Source organism: Pipra filicauda, unplaced genomic scaffold (assembly GCF_003945595.2).
Source record: "Pipra filicauda isolate LSUMZ 115617 unplaced genomic scaffold, ASM394559v2 scaffold19_size4547281_pilon, whole genome shotgun sequence".
Lineage (NCBI taxonomy): Eukaryota > Metazoa > Chordata > Aves > Passeriformes > Pipridae > Pipra > Pipra filicauda.
Window position 1 is genome coordinate 3,923,019 of NW_024104309.1, and position 16,519 is coordinate 3,939,537.

The 16,519-nt window shown below is 40.2% G+C and overlaps 1 protein-coding gene across 5 annotated transcripts in view; it reads left to right on the top strand.

Moving 5' to 3' along the window:
- The first annotated feature begins 688 nt into the window (after window positions 1-688).
- Window positions 689-16,519, top strand: part of PATJ (PATJ crumbs cell polarity complex component) — a 145,256-nt gene continuing 129,425 nt past the window's right edge. For 2 of the 5 annotated variants that reach the window (XM_027748746.2, XM_027748747.2), the window contains exons 1-8: window positions 689-765; window positions 6,666-6,722; window positions 6,805-6,971; window positions 8,636-8,818; window positions 10,146-10,285; window positions 12,077-12,275; window positions 13,932-14,060; window positions 15,687-15,899. In XM_027748746.2, coding sequence (XP_027604547.1) covers window positions 6,701-6,722; window positions 6,805-6,971; window positions 8,636-8,818; window positions 10,146-10,285; window positions 12,077-12,275; window positions 13,932-14,060; window positions 15,687-15,899 — 1,053 coding nt within the window. In that variant the 5' untranslated portion in view covers window positions 689-765; window positions 6,666-6,700. The remainder of the gene's footprint in view (window positions 766-6,665; window positions 6,723-6,804; window positions 6,972-8,635; window positions 8,819-10,145; window positions 10,286-12,076; window positions 12,276-13,931; window positions 14,061-15,686; window positions 15,900-16,519) is intronic. The other 3 variants (XM_027748742.2, XM_027748744.2, XM_027748745.2) reach the window with 2 other exon arrangements.

Sequence of the window (16,519 nt, forward strand, 5' to 3'; positions counted from 1 at the left end):
TTGCCATCCCAGGCATTGCACTGTGTTTCTTTGGAAGCTGCAGTGACGTGGTGTGTTTTGGGGTGCTGTTGGGAGCAGCGCTGGCTCGGTGCTCTGTGCGCGAAGTCTTTCAATCCCTTAACTCCATCCAAGTAGTTTTCCTACGTTTTTTGACGTTCCTTTGTGTGAAGTGGTGACGAGCTGGACTGCTGAGACTGGGCACAGCTCACCTCACCTCTGTGGGGAGCGTGAAACAGCTCCTGAATCAAGTTTGGACACCGATTTACAGCAAAGGAGTGAAAACCAAGCTTTTCTACAATATTTACACTTGTTTTGCCTTCGCTGGGGAGGTCGGTGGCCATGTGACAGGCAAGGACTATGTGACAGAACCACGACTTATAAACATACTGGGAGCTCAGGATCAGCTGAAAACTGATTAAAAAGTTAATTTCTGCTCCGAAGTTTAAGCTCTGCACTTCCCACAGCGGCCAGACCCCGTGTCTCGCTGGTGGGCTCAGCCCCGTCCCCTCCCCGTGCGCTGTCCCCGCACCGCCCGCAGGCCCGGCGGGGCCGGGAGGGGCCGATTCCCGGCCGTCCCTCGGGAGGCGGCTCTCCCGCCGCGCCGCCCCGGCTTCCTGCGCCGCAGGTGAGGCGGGATCGCCCCTCGCTTCCCGCTTCCGCCCAGGTGAGCGCCGGCGGCCATCCCGCCGCTCCCGGCATCCCGCCGCTCCCGGCCATCCCGGCATCTCGCCGCTCCCGGCCAGCGCCGCCGCCTCCCGCCCGCAGGTACCGCGGGAGCCCCGCGGGTGGGATGGGATGGGAGGGGGCACGTAGAGTAGGCTCTGCTAGAGGACTTAATTCCCCTTCGGACACGGTGGTGTAGATCCTCGGGTGAAATTCTGTTTATAAATATCTAAATGGGGTTAAAAATATCGATATTTATCTGTAATAAATATTCCAACCTGCCAAGAGGATGGATCTCTCTGCTCGGGGATGCCCAGCAATAGGATAAGAGGCAACGGGCTGAAACTGATGCACAGGAAGTTCCACCTGAACATGAGGAAGAACTTCTTTCCTGTGCAGTGACGGAGCGCTGGGATTGCCCGGAGGGGGTGTGGAGTCTCCCTCACTGTAGATATTCCAAAACCGTCTGAACACAATCCTGTGCCGTGTGCTCTGGGATGACCTTGATTGAGCAGGGAAGTTGGACCAGATGAACCCACTGTGGTCCCTTCCAGCCTGAAACATTCCGTGATTCTGAGTGTTTCCAACCATCTCCCGCTTCTCCAGTGCCTGATCGATATCTTGCTGTGGACACCACCTTGACCAGGATAGCTGCGATCAGGGTACCAGCCTGCACTCACCCAGAGACTCCCCACCTCAAAACTCTTTAGGTTTGATGCACTGGAGGTTTTGGCATCATTTTAACACCAAGGCTTAGTGTTAGGGATGTGATAGAACTATGTGGCTCCCTATGGATTCTGAAGGCTCTCCCAGGTGCTGGAGACATTTTGGTATCCTGTTGTTGTGCAAACAGTTTGCATTCCTTGGAAAGCCTGGATCGTGATGGGAAGAGCAGAGAAGTAATGCACCCATTGCAACACTTCCTGTCAGTGCTAGTCAATCCACAGATTCTTAGCAGAGCATGTTTTTGCTTTGTTTAGGGATGATTAATAGGTGTTCCTTGTAAATTTTTGAAGCTTAGAAGCTCAGCATGGTTCCAGGTCCAACAGCCCTGTTTACCCATGAAGTGATTTGTTAATCATGTACACTGTCGTCATAGTAACTTTAGGATTTATTGGCAAATATCAGTAGAACATCACAATATTTAGCTCTAAAACCAAGTTTTCGTGAGCTTTGTGAGAACAGGTTTTGAGACCATGTTATTGCTTCATGGAGAGCAGCTTTGGCATGAGCTCACCCTTCTATTAGGCGACAGAGAACCCACACCGGCACTTCCCTAGGGGCTGAAGTCCGCAGGAATTCAGGTTCTGCTTGTTAAAAGTTAGCATGCCTGGAGAGTGAGTAAGACTCCTCTTGATCTGCATGGGGACTGGTAATCACAGGTGCAGAGTGTTGGGTTTTCTTCACTTTCCTCGTCCTGTAGTCACTGATCATATGTAAAACAGGACTTGCGCAAGTTTCCCATGGAGTATTTTTTATTTTTAACAATATTTACCTTTGACCTACTGTACCCTGGAGATGTGTGGTGTATCTTGTGTTCAGGTACTCACAGAAGTGTTCATTTGTTTCTTTCTAATGCCTGGAGCAGTCGGTGCTGCTCCACAGCATTTTTTATAAATCCTTCAGCATTACACAGAGCAGCAGGTTCTGGTGGTTTCATCAGAAAGCCGTGAGCATGCTATGCTTGGTTGGACTGAATTTTTCTGTACATTACGAGAAAAACTGAGCATAACACGTAGGACAGCAAACTGTAGGTTAGAATAGTGTTTTTTTCACACTGTGTACTCGCTTGATGGCATGTAAATATAGTTTTGAATATCTGAAGTTACAGGTGATGCTATGTTAGGACAATTTAGGATTAACATCACACTAACAAATCCTGTTTTCCCTTGCTTTTGCTTTTACTTTTTTATCAACTCTGAGACTGAAATTTTCCAAGTCAGAGGTCTCTCTGATGAGGCATATGATATGCAGCTTAGTCACTCCTGATAACAGGGCCAGGAAAAATTCCAACTGCATTAGTGCAGAAAGGTGACTTTGGATTGGGATGAACCCTTGGCTGTTGCTGTGGCAGACTGCTCAGGTTGGCTGTGTTAGAAACCTTTGAAAAATAGCAGCAGTTAGTTAGCACTTTTGGATTTTAATGTCCAAAAAGGTTTCAGCCAGGCTGAGTGGGGAGGAGACCATCCCATGAGGCAGGACTTTTCCCGGAAGGATGCAGGTTGTTCGAGGCCAAGTTGAAGGATGTGGGACAGAAGTGGTTGTAGGTGAGTGGGGAGGAACGGGCAGAAGAATCTCTTCTGGTTAAACCATGTCCTCCTCCAGACCCCAGCAGCACACTCATTCCCATCTTTCAGCAGCCCTTTTTGGAGGGCAGGTGTTTGTCATGGGATGTTGTGTTCCCTCTGACTCTGGGATGCTCCAGGCTCGAGCGCTCCGTGTCTCCATGCAAGTGGCAGTGTCTGGAAGGGGGCTGATGGCAATGGAAGATTTAAACCTTTCGGCTCTTCTGATGACCTCTGCTGGCATCAGCACGGGGGAATTCCTTTTTCCTAAGTCTGCTTTTGAAGAAGATCCAAGTCTTGGGATTTCATACAAAACCTTATGAAGCTTTCCTGCTCCCTCAGATGGGTTGAGTTCAGCTCTCAGAAGACATTGAAACTCCAAGTTCATGCTGTGCTGGAGTGTGGGGCATGTCCTGGGGTTAGAAAACACTCAACTTCCTTAAATTCATCAATTTCTCACTGATTTTATGGCTGTATTGGGAGCTGTGACATAAATGTTGAACTGAAGTTTGTACTTTTGTCTACCCATAAGATAAATAAATGTCTGTAGAACTCAGACTGGAGCAGAGAAAGTTGAATGTGGGGTGAAGGAACTGATTTTAACAAGACAAACTAGAGTGTTTTGGATCATTCTTCAAATTTAACACCTAGGAATGGACTTTCTAATTTAGCAACTGTATGTTGACACTGTGTTCTGACCTAGGGTGTGTTTGGAAAATGTGTAATGATAACGTTTGTGCTCCTGAACATAAAGAGAACAATAATACATGGATTTGTGAGTTTCTGTGGTGCCCAAAAGCCAGTCTTAGAGACCTGTCCTCAACTATCCATTACTTGAAAACTCTAAATTAATTTATGTTTTCAGGGATCCCTTCACATCAGAAGGAGCTGTTTATTTTTTTTTCCCCACTCTCTTTTTATGAAAGAAAGGCGGGTGGTTTTAATGTATTGCAGAAAAAAAAAATCATTAAAAAGCATTGCAAGCTGGCTGAAGGCCAGTTTTGATCACGAGGAATCCCAAAGTGCTGTGTAAACCTGAACTGTAACACGAGGTCCACTTGGGCATCCACCAGCACGAGTAGCTCTTAGTGACACTTTGGAGCAGCTCAAGCTGAAACTTTCTTTAATCTTTCCCCCCCCCCTCCCATTTTGCACCTCCTTCTCCAGGGAACTTCAGCCTCAATGGAGCCTAGATCTCTCACCTGCATTCTTCTCCTTAAATTTAAATCTTCAATTTCTTTGGGTCTGACCCCATCATCATAACTGCTGTTGTTACACCCTCTGTAGTGGGAAAAAGATTAATCTTGGGGACGGTCAGGGTGGCACTGAGGCTATTTTGGTGTGGGACGGGTGTTTCTCATGGTGCAGTTTGCTTCTGCTGCAAGGTATGGGCACATCCCTGCCCCTTCTCGTCCCCCTCTGCCAGTGCTGGCAGCTCAGAGCTAACTGGGCAGAAAACTCACCCTACCAAAACGTGAAGGATTTTTTCTGCATGTTTAGCTCCCTGTTCCAGCTCACTATGGGATCAGATGAATGGAGATGGAAAGGGAAGAATAAATGCATGAAAGAGGGCTGGGGAGCTGGACCAGCCTCTTGGCTTTGGCTCTTAGATGGGCATGGTGCTGTCAAGTCGTTGTTGTTTCCTGCCATGCTGGATTTCTTTCCTGCATTTAGTCTTTTCTTCACCCCACTGCTGGTTTAAAGGTATTCCAGGCCACTTTTCCTCATAGGAGTTATTTTCCATCCGTTTCTGATTTTGGTTTACTTGCTTTAGAGTTGTTTTTTTTCCTCTTTTATCTGCTGGTGTGAGGTAGAAAGAGGAGGGAAGCGAATGGGGGAAAGTAAAACTCGGAAGAAAGAACAAATTTCCATATTCTTTGTCCTGCTTTGTTAAGGTTCATACAGTATTTTTAGTTGAGGAGGTTAAGTTTTGTCTTTTTGGTTTAGATGAAGACTCAGGAGTGTGTAAGGAAATGGCATTTTTGTCTGTTCTTCAAAAGCAGATCTCAGCACAGAATCAAAGGCTGCTGTGCTCTTAGAAGTGTTTTATTTTGAATGGAAAAGAAAATAAAGCTGCAGCACTTCCAAAAGTTCAGATGCATTCCTGAAAATCTTTCAGGGGTTGTATGGCTTTGCTGCTTCAACTCTTGCTATGAGTTTGATTTAAAATGACCTCCTAAATCTGTTAATAGTCTTGCAAAGCAACTAATTTTGCCTGGCCCTGGGTCGAAACAACACAAACCCACCGAGTTCTGCAGGAATTCCTTCAGGAGCCAAAGGTGCTTAGATATGCACAGCAAAGGGTGCATAAATCTAAAATTGTGGTTTGTGACAAACCTGTATCCTCTTATTTTTTTCATTAGGTAAATCAACTTAATACGACTCTGCAGAAGAGACGCTACTCACCTGCATAATTAATATTTCGTTAAATTTAACAGTGTCCTCCCAGAACTCCAGATGTTTTCCATGTGAGCACAGACAGTGTCAGCGGCAGAGCTGAAAGGATCAGAGGTCCTGCTGGGAGAGAGCCCTTGGGATGTGCTTACCCTGGTGTCACATTTACCATATGACCCTTTCTGCTCTTGAATTGCAAGATTAAAAAAGCAATATAAAGAGCTTTTTTTATATAGATATATAGATACAGCTATTTTTGTACCAAAATAATTCCAAACATATAATTCTGAAATTACATGGTTATAGACTGGATATAATTAAAATTATGTAAATTGTGCTGTTAAATGGCTGACTTCTTTCAGAGGAGCTTGTACTAAGTGAAGAAATCTTGTTCCTCATGTGTGTTTTGGTAGAGCTGCCTTGATAGATTTCAGAATGACAGTCTCCACATCAACTTAATAACATGCAAGCAAGGGTACAAATTTATCATCGCTGCTAATTGCAAGTCTGTTGTTTTTATACTGCCATCTAGGCCTCAGCCCCAGTTGGAGACCTGTTCTACTTGGCACTGTGGAGAAGCTTTATAAAGGATATTCTGCCCCTTAAAAGGTTGATAAAGGATATTTTGCTACTTGAAAGCTTGTCATGTACATAGAAAAGAGAAAGGCAATCTCCTGCAGGAGGAGAGAACAGGCTTCTTTCACCTGTTTCCACCACTGAGGCTGTGATTAGAATTGACCTTCCTTAGGAACGTGTTAGAATAGGGATTAATTTGCCCAATTCGGGGCCTTAATTCTGTGCCGTCTCATGAGTGGAGGAAATTTCATTGTTTTGTAAAGAAACACAACGTTTCACCTACATTGCCATTCAACAGGGCTGAGCTATCATGAGAAGAATGTACTGTCTACAAATAATTAATCAGTGTAAAAGTATCTTCCAAATAATAGCTAGATTTTAGCTCTGTGTCAGTATTCAAAATAATTTGGTTAAACATAACTATGTCTCAGTTTTCTTTCCTTTTCAGTCTGTTTTTATAACTGCATTTTTACTCATATTTGAAAGTTGTTTGTATTCCTTTCTGTGTGTGAAAGGAAAAGTACACAGAGCAAGGAAAAATTTTTAGGTGTGCTTAGGCTACAGTGCAGTTAGATATGTTGAGAGCTTTGTTGAATAGTTGGGGTAAACAACTGGGGGTGGTATTTTTTGTCAATTAAATTCGTTGTAGTTAGCTTAGTATTTTATTATTGCATTTATCGCGTGTTACTATTCTGTTTGGATATATCATTTATTAATTTGATTTTTTTTTTTTTAAATCTCATCTAGGTTATTCTGAGGTTATTCCAAAAATCCCCCTCAACATGCCTGAAAACCCTGCGGCAGGTATGTGCTCTGAAAGTGATTGCTTTTGTGGGGCAGTGAGTAAGGAAGCTCCATTTCTAACCTGGACTCCTTTGTGGTGCAGATAAGCAGCAGGTGCTGCAGATTCTGGATCGTCTGCAAGCAAAACTGCATGAGAAAAGGGATTCCCAACACCAGGAAAACCTGGCTGTTTTAAGGAACACCCTCAGGAGCCCCTTGTTTAACCAGATACTGACTCTCCAGCAATCCATCAAGCAACTGAAGGAACAAGTGAGTGTAAAATTACAGTTGTTGGTGCGATGATAACTATGGGCAGCATGGAACTTAAATCATGATGTGTAGGCGTGTGTTAACGAGGGCGCTCTTGTTAATAAGCTGTATCATGGTGTGAGTGAATGTTGGGCTTTTTTTCTTTTGTGAAGCTGATATCAACAGTCGCTGCTGAAATGAGAAGTGGTTTTGCAACAAGCAGGTCAAAGGGCAATGTGCTTTGAAAGGAATGCAGGAGAGGCAGGTGTTGGGAACCACATCGATCAGAAAAAAGCATCTGTGAAAGACATCAGCTCCAGTACTTTGAGTTCTGGACAGTGTTGGACTGGGATCCTTTGTTTTCCAGAGAAGCTAAATACGTTTATCAGCTCACTGGCAGCATCTTTCCTCTTTAAAAGACATCATTGCTTCAGTTCCTGTTAATTTGTACGAGAATGGTTAACCTGCTTTGGGAAAGAAAGTCTAGAAAACTCCTCCTAAAGATTTGCCAAGCTCCGATGCAGAACTACCCAAGCTAGTTTTAAAATTACTTGGCTTCAACAGCAGTCAGAACTTATGTAGTTTGGTTTATAATGCCAGCTGACATTTAGGTTTTGTGGACATGGGCATCCATGACACCTCTGCATGAACAGATCTCACCCTGCAGTTAACTTAAAATCAGCAGCAAAAGCTCAAAGTCAGGGCCTGAGCAGCAGCAATCCCTGTCTTGGCTGCACCTGCCCAGCTGCAGATGTAGCGGGGTGGTGTTAGGGGGACAAGGCCACCTTGCTGTCATTGCCAAATGTGTTTCACATATTCCTCCCTGGGTGGCTTGGTGATGGCTGTGACATTCATTATCCGTTCTTGCCATATTCCCATACGTTCTGCATCTCTTCCTTCCTTCCAGAGCTTGAATGCGTGTCTGCATACTATTAAAAAAATGTATAAAAATACAAGTATATTTAAGATGTGACTGTGACATAGTGGATGTTACATCCAGAATGTTAGGAATTCGCGTATCTAGAAAATGTAGGTTTTCTTGAAATTCTATTTATGGATGGGCAGTTTCATTCAGGATGGGATTTTCCAGTTTATTATATCACACTTGGAATATTTCTGCATTTCTTCATTATCAGTCAGGACTAGAACTGCAAGTTCTAGCAGTGATAGCACGTTCAGTGGTAGCTAGTTTGTACCCAGGCTCTCTCTGGGGAAGGGATAATACAGACCAGGCCTTGGGCTCCTGAGTGACTCTCGGGGTATTTGGATTTTTGTGCCAAAATTTTATACTGATTTGCCTGACAATTGCAACAGTGCTTGAGTGCCTCTTTAACGTTTGCTGCTTTTGCATGTGTCGTTTCTGAAATATCAGAGTGAAAAGAGGATAACAGGCATAGGCGGGGAAGACGCATGAAAGAAACGAAGAGAAAAGTGGAGTAGAAACACAGCTGGAACACTCAGAGAACTTTCCTTCTGAAAAACAGTTTAAATTTTATATAGTAGCTTGGTTGTAGCTTAAATTTTAACGCTGCCTAATTTATACAGGTGCGTATATTTGTGTGAATAGGCATATATGAACATGCGTACACTTGTTTCTTTGGCAGTCTGCACACAGCATGGTATATGTGGAAATCCCTTCTTTTGTTTTTTATATGTTTTCCCACATCTTTGTTCATTTTTAACAGCTCAATTACATGCCTCCTGACCGCTCAGTAGATTTTGATTTTACTAAGAGAGGGCTGCTCGTGTTTGCTGACAAATCAGTCACTGCTGGGACACCTTGCAGTTCACCTGGACCCAAAACACCTCCCTTCACTCCAAACCTGGGAGTTAATGAATTTAACATGATCATCCAACAAATGGCAAAGGTAAGGCTCTCCAGACTTATTTTGCTTTAGGAGTACATTTTCACAATGCTTTTTTGTTGTGTTTCTGGGAGCGTGGTGCCTCCTAACCAGTTCAGAGTAGAAGTGTGCTGAGGAAAACTTTACCCTGTGGAAGATAAAGTCAGCAGTAGAAAGAAGTGGTTTGGTGGCTTGTTTTGTTTTTTTCTTTCTTTGCCAATTTTTTTTTTTTCTTGCTTCCTGCCTCATGGCCCAACACAGTAAAGAAGTTTCAGTTGCCAGAAAATGCTTTTGGTATTTGATGACACTTAGTTGAAAATGGACATTTTCAGCAGAAACTCGTTTTGATGGAGACACTTGTTTTATCAAGTATATTTTGAATTGGAAATGTGCCAGCTTTGTTAATACACTAGTAGTGTGAAGGATTAAAAGAAGTAGCATGTAATATTTTATTTAACTCTTCATTTAGTTTGGCTTAACTTTGCCATGTGGATTGTGAAAACTTGTGATTTAAAACTGTACAAAATCTATAAGAATTTGTACAGGTGCAGACATCCACACACGTGGGATTGGCATTTATACCACAAATGTATTGTTCTGTGTTACTCTGAACCATTAATTTAATTGGTTAGTCATGCCTTTCTGTATTAAGTAACTGTTGCTAATTGACTACCTTAATGTAGCTGTAATATTTTGAGCATAACTCTTCTCATTAGTATGTCATTAACTCATCAGATAAAAGATTTAGCAGTAAAGACTGCATGTTATTTTGGATAAAGCAGCTGTGATAGTAGTGCATTCTCTGAATAATATTTCCCAGTAAACAGCCCCAGAAATCTTGTATTAAAACTGAAAAACAGGCAGTTGCAAAAGCAAACTTTTTTAACATTAAGTGTGAAGTTGCAGGGAGGGGAAGGAAATTAATTTCTCTATTTAAAAAATACAGTCTTTTGAATGCACACCTAAAAATCAGCATTTAAAGCAAGGGGAGCCAAAAGACAAGTAATTTAGTTCAGCTATGCAGCATTTCCAGAAATCCCAAATATATTGCTCTAGACAGCACTTCTTTCATAGTTCTCATCCAGTTTGGAATTCATCTCATAATGTGAATGAAGTGTGAAAGCAGCTCTTAAATTCCCTGAGGTTTCAGAACCTCAGAGTGCTTGCATATCCAATACGTCGCTATATTAAAAATAATAAATGGAGGAGCTTTTATAGAAATAACATATTCAGTATTTTGCCTTTCTTTAGTCTTAGGAGGAGAATAATTCTTCCAGTGTTTGTAAGTTTTAAACTAGCTCATTCTATTGCATTAAAAATTAGTAAATAATTTTATTTTCTGTTTTATTAGGGAAGACAAATAGAATCAATAAAGATTGATAAACCTTCTGTTGGAGGTCTTGGATTTAGTGTGGTTGCTCTTAAAAATCCCAGCGTGGGAGAAGTTGGTATCTTTGTCAAGGAAGTCCAGCCAGGAAGCATAGCTGACAGGTGAGATCTTTATAATTGTGTTGGAAAATTGTACTTCCCATGGAGGGAAAAGTTACAACATTCACATTGAAAACTCCATCAGAATAACATGTTTATCTGGGTTATCTGGTGGGGTATTTTGGTGGTGGTATCTTGAATTCTGGCTTTTCAACTGAAGGGACTCATGTTTTGAGGATCATATTTTCAGATGAGTTTTAAATATCTGAGCAATTCATAAATGGAATTTCCAGAAGTCATGACTCACTTTAGAGAATCTTGAGAACTGATTAAAAAAACCAAAAGAAAACTCAGAAAAGAATACAAGGAAAATAAAAATTAGATTCCTTTTTAATTTTTATGCATTGTGTCCCTGAAAGATTTTACCCCCCCTTGTTCCTTTATTTATGTGCCGCTGACAATGCCCTATTTATAGTTGGTTTTACTGTTTGTTTCCTGTGTAAATTTAGATCCACTTCTCCCGACAGATCCCTGCACAGATGTCATCATAGAATCAAGGCTTCAGGCAGTTTCTTCCTGTATTGTCTGTGGGTTTTCACCCAACAACAAAAGGCAGAGCAATCCTTTAAAAATAAAATGTGATTGTAAAACCACAAGAGTTGGCATGAGACAAATGCAGTGCTCGGAATTATGTTTCAAGAAAATGTGTCTAGATTTCAAGTCATTGGTGTCACTTTTTAAATAACACATGTCAGGAAGTGCCAACACAGGATGACAAAAAGAGTGGGGAGAGGTTGGAATGATAATGGCGATGGGCCCACAGAGAACACACCAGAGAACACTTAAAGAAAAGCATATTAAGGCTCTTTCAAAGTGGAGACAGATGGACTGATCCGGATGTCAAAAGGAGGGTGAATATCTCACTTTAGGATTTGATGACCTGCTGCTCACTTTCTTTGATGAGAGAATCTAAAATATGGTTAGTGCTCGAAGAAAGTGATTTCTGGGAAACATTTTAAACATGGCGTGATAAAAAGGAAGTTTAAAATGCCTTAGTTAAGATGTGCAGTTACATTGTTTGAGAGTTTATAAATTTCCCCAGCATGCTTCCCATTTTGCTTCTGAGACAAGATCTCCTGGAGATTTTTTTTTGATTCCTACAGAGCTTTGAAGGCAGTGTCTGTCTATGTAACAGTTTGGTCTCGTGCTCAGAATGAATATTTAATAAAGGAGATGAGTGATGGTTTCTCTCTTGTCACAAATCTAAATTCATCACTGGGATGAATTAACTGTGAAATTTACATTATGTCAAGGTAGCAACTGAACTGTGTATTGCTCAAAGAAAGTTTCATGTGTGAAGCTTGATACTATAAATTTTAAGTAAAATATAAGTATGCAGCTCATTGATCTTTAGATTAAATAATGATACAAAACAATATCAAAGCCTGAGTTGTGGATACTTAGAGATAGTAGCATGTACTGCTAAACACAATGAAGAATAGTTCCTAGTTTATTGTTTAACTACAAAAATAATTTTTTTCTGCTTTGTAGTTCAATATTAACAAGAAAGGATGAGGGAATTTCAATTAATTTTGAGTAGAACAAAATAAAAAATTGAAGAGATTTTTGTACCATGATAAAGCTGGAACACAATGTGTCTGGGCATTGCAGTTTACAGTGTGAATTGGATGTAGTTTGGAATTTGGTGAAGACATCCTAATAACCAGATTTTTAAAATATATAAACGTTTAACCTTGCACAACTATGTATTTTGCATGTTCGTATTTAAATTACATGAGCCCGATGTGAAGTCACTCTGGTGCATTAAAAAATTGCTTTCAATGTTTTGTTAAGGGATCAAAGACTGAAGGAAAATGACCACATACTGGCCATTAATTGCACCCCATTGGATCAGAACATTTCCCATCAGCACGCCATTGCCCTCCTCCAGCAATCCACAGGATCCCTGCATCTGGTCGTGGCCAGGGAGCCAGTTCAAGGGAACAGCAGAACTTCAGCTGTCTTATTAAGTGATGTAAATCCACCTGAGACTGTGAGTTGTTGTAATACTGTCAAAATCAGATTTTGAACTGTGCTGGATATTTTGTTCATGTCTCTTAAGTGTTTGTGTTAGCAAGTTTTACATGCAGGGATTTTTTGCTTTAATCAGATTTTATATGTGATGACATTTCATTTAGACTCACCGTGCAGTAAGTGTGAGGCTTCCATTGCAAAGCTGCATGGAGCTGTTATAAAATAGATCCTGGGTTTTTATGGGATAGCAGAAGCTTTAATAGATCAACATATTCTTAGCAGCAGGGTCTGTTCAGCATAGGCTGGGTAAAACATTTTATGAGTATACTCAGCTGAAACCTACTTGAGCTCAGCAATTAAAGGTGCTCTGATTACGTCTTAAAAGAGAGTAAAAGTAACCTGTCATGAACACTGTTTGAAATATCCCAACCAATTTAAACTTACACTGCTCAAACGAAAAAGCCTTGTCTTTGTTTTAAAAAACAAACAGAAATTACCTGTAAAGAACCTCTCAGTCACTGTTTATTTATCAGGGGTTTATCTGCAAATTTCATTAATTGTGAACTCATTTTGTTTTCCTGACAAAGGAGAGCTTGTCACTGGGACAGGTAATAAATTAGGGCTGAACTTCCATCTGTGTTCTACTGATATGTCCCATGTGGACCAAATTCCACTGAATTTGGTCAAACTGCACATCTAAATTCAGGGATTGCAATATTGGAATCTTAATTTATTATGCTAGTAGATTTTGATGGAAATCTGGGTAAAAGCAGTGCTTTTCCGTATTCTCAGTAATTATTTCCCTCATGATTATTACAGAGGTAGTGAAATCTGAAGGCTTTAGTGGATAATCAATATTGTTTATTGCACTGAAAATTTTAAAGAATTAAACTTTAACTGCTTTTTCATTGAAAGATCTGCACTGAACAGACTAACAAAATAAAATACAAATATATATCTCTACAGGGGGTCCTTAAATTTCTTTTATGATATTTAACTGGCTTTGGCAAAGATTTTCAGTATGCTAATAAATCCTTTATTCACAGAAGACTTAAATCTGCCTACTCTGCTCCATTTTGGTTTCTATGAGATATTAATCTGACAGAAACATTGGCTGGGTTTGAGTTGCTTAACAGCTTTGTTATTTTCAGATTGTCTTGTAGAACATAAGGTCATGGTACAGTGTAGCTTGGAAAATTTGCTTCCAATTCAGTATGGCAGAATATTGTGTTGTGCTATTAATTCAGTACTGGTGGTGTTTAGAGTAAGTGGAATAACAGAAATAAGAATTTGGGCAAGGCTAAGTGAAAACTAGGCCAGTGCAAGCTCCTTGCCCCTGTTTTTCCCTCTTGTTTATAGTGTTCTTGATTTATGAAAAACTGAAAAGATAGTTTTCATTTTGGCAGGAAAATCTCAAAATTGCTTTTTCCTAGTCAAGCTTTTTCCTAGTATCCTGTTATCCTGAAAGTGAAGGACAAACTGTGTGTTTAAAAACAGATGATAAATCCCACTGCGTATTTATAAGGAAATGGAGCTGAGTGAACAAAATCCCACAGATCTCCAATATGTGGGGTAGAGAGAGAAAATTGCTCTGATTAATTCTCGTCATTCACGTGAAAGTGAGAAACATTAATGATCGACTCAAATTAAAATCTCCTGTTTTTATTAATTGCAGATTGATTGGGACCACATTGAAGACGTTGAGCTGATTAACGATGGTTCGGGATTAGGCTTTGGAATTGTAGGAGGAAAGTCAAGTGGAGTAGTTGTAAGAACGATTGTTCCTGGGGGATTAGCAGATCGGGTAATTTGTTATATTATGTCACTTCTTGTTTGATTGTAAAGTATAATTAACTGGTTTTGACAGTCTTAAAATAAACTAATATATTTAAACAAAAGGAAGCTGATAGCATCAAAGTCTGAATGCCAACATATACTTCATAAATAAATATGTTGAAGGTATGATTGAGGAGAAAGTCAGCACCTGATATAAATTAAGTTGTTTCTCAGACATGCTTTGGCTTTTGTAACATTGTTGAACATGCAGAAATTCTGAGAAGTTGTCTCATATTTTCAATACTTTTTATATTTTCAGTTTTTGGTCAGTGTGGGGGAGGACAAATACACTGTAGAATTTGACAGCATCTATAGGGACAGACTCTCCAAATGAATTGTTAGGCAAGAGGATCTGTTCTATTGAAGTCATTGCATTACAAGATTCAGTTTAGAGACTGAAAATGTCCTGGTTGTAGTGGATTTCATTTCCAGGGGTTTTGATCCCTGCCTTGCAATCTGACCGATGCAGGGAGACGCTTAGGTTTGATGCAAAGGCTTTTGGAGCTCCTGATACTTTTTGAAGTTGCACGGGTACAGTTTTCAACCTTTGATTGCTCATGTTTAAAGAGTCGGTGCCAAGTGTTGCTGCATTTAAGAGAAGAACACTTGCAATAACAAAACAGATTTGGATTTTTTAAGTGAATTTGATCATAGTGAGTTACAATAGCTGAAGACTGGAACCCATACAGACAAAGAGAGAGGCTAGGGTACTTCCTCTAGTATAGGATGGAAATAAAAACTAGAAATTTGAAGAACTTTGCTGGACAATGTTGGCTTTTGCTTGACTGTATCCCCCTGAACCTGTTCTGTATAAAGGAGTATTTCTTAATTATTGTCTAACACCTGTTTTGCTGTAAGGAATGAAGTGTTTTGGCTACCAATGAAGCATGTAAGTTAAGAACTCACCACATCATTCTCAGCTGAATGAGGACATTGTTAAGAACATGTGAAATAATGATGCATATACATGTTAAAATTGGATGACTTTGTAAATGAGTTTGAGTTGGTTCTGGGAATAACTCTGTGATTGCTGTATAAATCAATGCACTGAAGCTGGTGGAGCTGTGCTGATCAATACTAGCTGAGGATTTGGTCCTAGGAATGCTTGCTTATAATAGAAATTATGATATAGGTCATGACTCATAATTATCAGGTAAAAATGGTTTATATGTAGTCTTGTTAGCTTCACTGGATTTACTCACTCAGGTAGGAGTTATTCATATGAGAAAAGAATTGCCAGGCTAATATAGAAGTATTAGGAAAAAGTCCTAAATCAAAATGCTGTGCTTTCATTCTAGCCCCTGTCCTGTGAGGATTGTTCTATGAAATAGCAATACATGACAATTTGTGAGATTATAAAACATTGTTGCTCTCTGTCTTCTCCTAAATGAGCAAAACAGTGGAAAAAACAGCTCATGATTGTGCAAACGAGTCCTTGAATTATTTAGTATGTTGCCATGGTGGTCAGTTTGCTGGTGTTTTCTCACATTGGTTCTCATGGCCATGAAGATGCCATAAAGTTTCAGTTTTGTAATGGAACAGATATTTTATATATAGCCTGGAAACATTTTTTCAATTTTATTTGTATTTGAAGGATGGGAGGCTCCGAACAGGAGATCACATCTTACAGATTGGAAGGACCAATGTGCGAGGAATGACAAGTGAGCAAGTTGCCCAAGTGCTGAGAAACTGTGGGAATTCTGTTAGGATGATTGTTGCAAGGGACCTCAAGTGTGAAGTCATGGAGGCTCCACCAGCTCCTGTGAGCTGGCCAGTCAGCACATTACCTTCCCTTCAAAATGAAAATGTAAGTACCTGCTGCTTCCTTATGACATTTTTAAGTATGTTTGTGGCTTGTGATCAGAAAAGAAAGAGAGAACAGAGTGTTCTTGAGACCTAAAGTACTACTTCTCTCTTGCGTTTCCAGATATCGTGTGCTTGTATTTAAGTGGTCATTATTGTAACCCTGCCTTCTATAATTTTTCCCTTTTTCCTGTATGTTATTAATACCTGTAATCTTGGGATTGGAATGACCAGCTTTACAGAATTTATTTCAGAGTGGATAATTTAATTACCAAGACCATAAACATTATCGATAAGTGGTACTTTTAGTTCTCCTTCTTAGCTCATTAAATTTTTGCTAATCAATCATTTGTAAGTGGATTTAAAACTGGACTCTGAATTTGCCTGCTCTGAAATCCAGAGCGCCACGGCCACACCAGATTATTCAGCACAATCATCTTTTTATGAAACATAAGTGTAATGTTTTCATAGTCTACACTACTGTCTGTGATAGGAAATATATCTAAAAATTTTGAAACTTGTTTTAGCAAATCTTATCATGGTCATATCAAAGTCTCTTGTTTTTGAAGTTATTCTTTTCAGTTTTGAGTAATTAAAATCAACAAATGCTACACTAAGTGTACA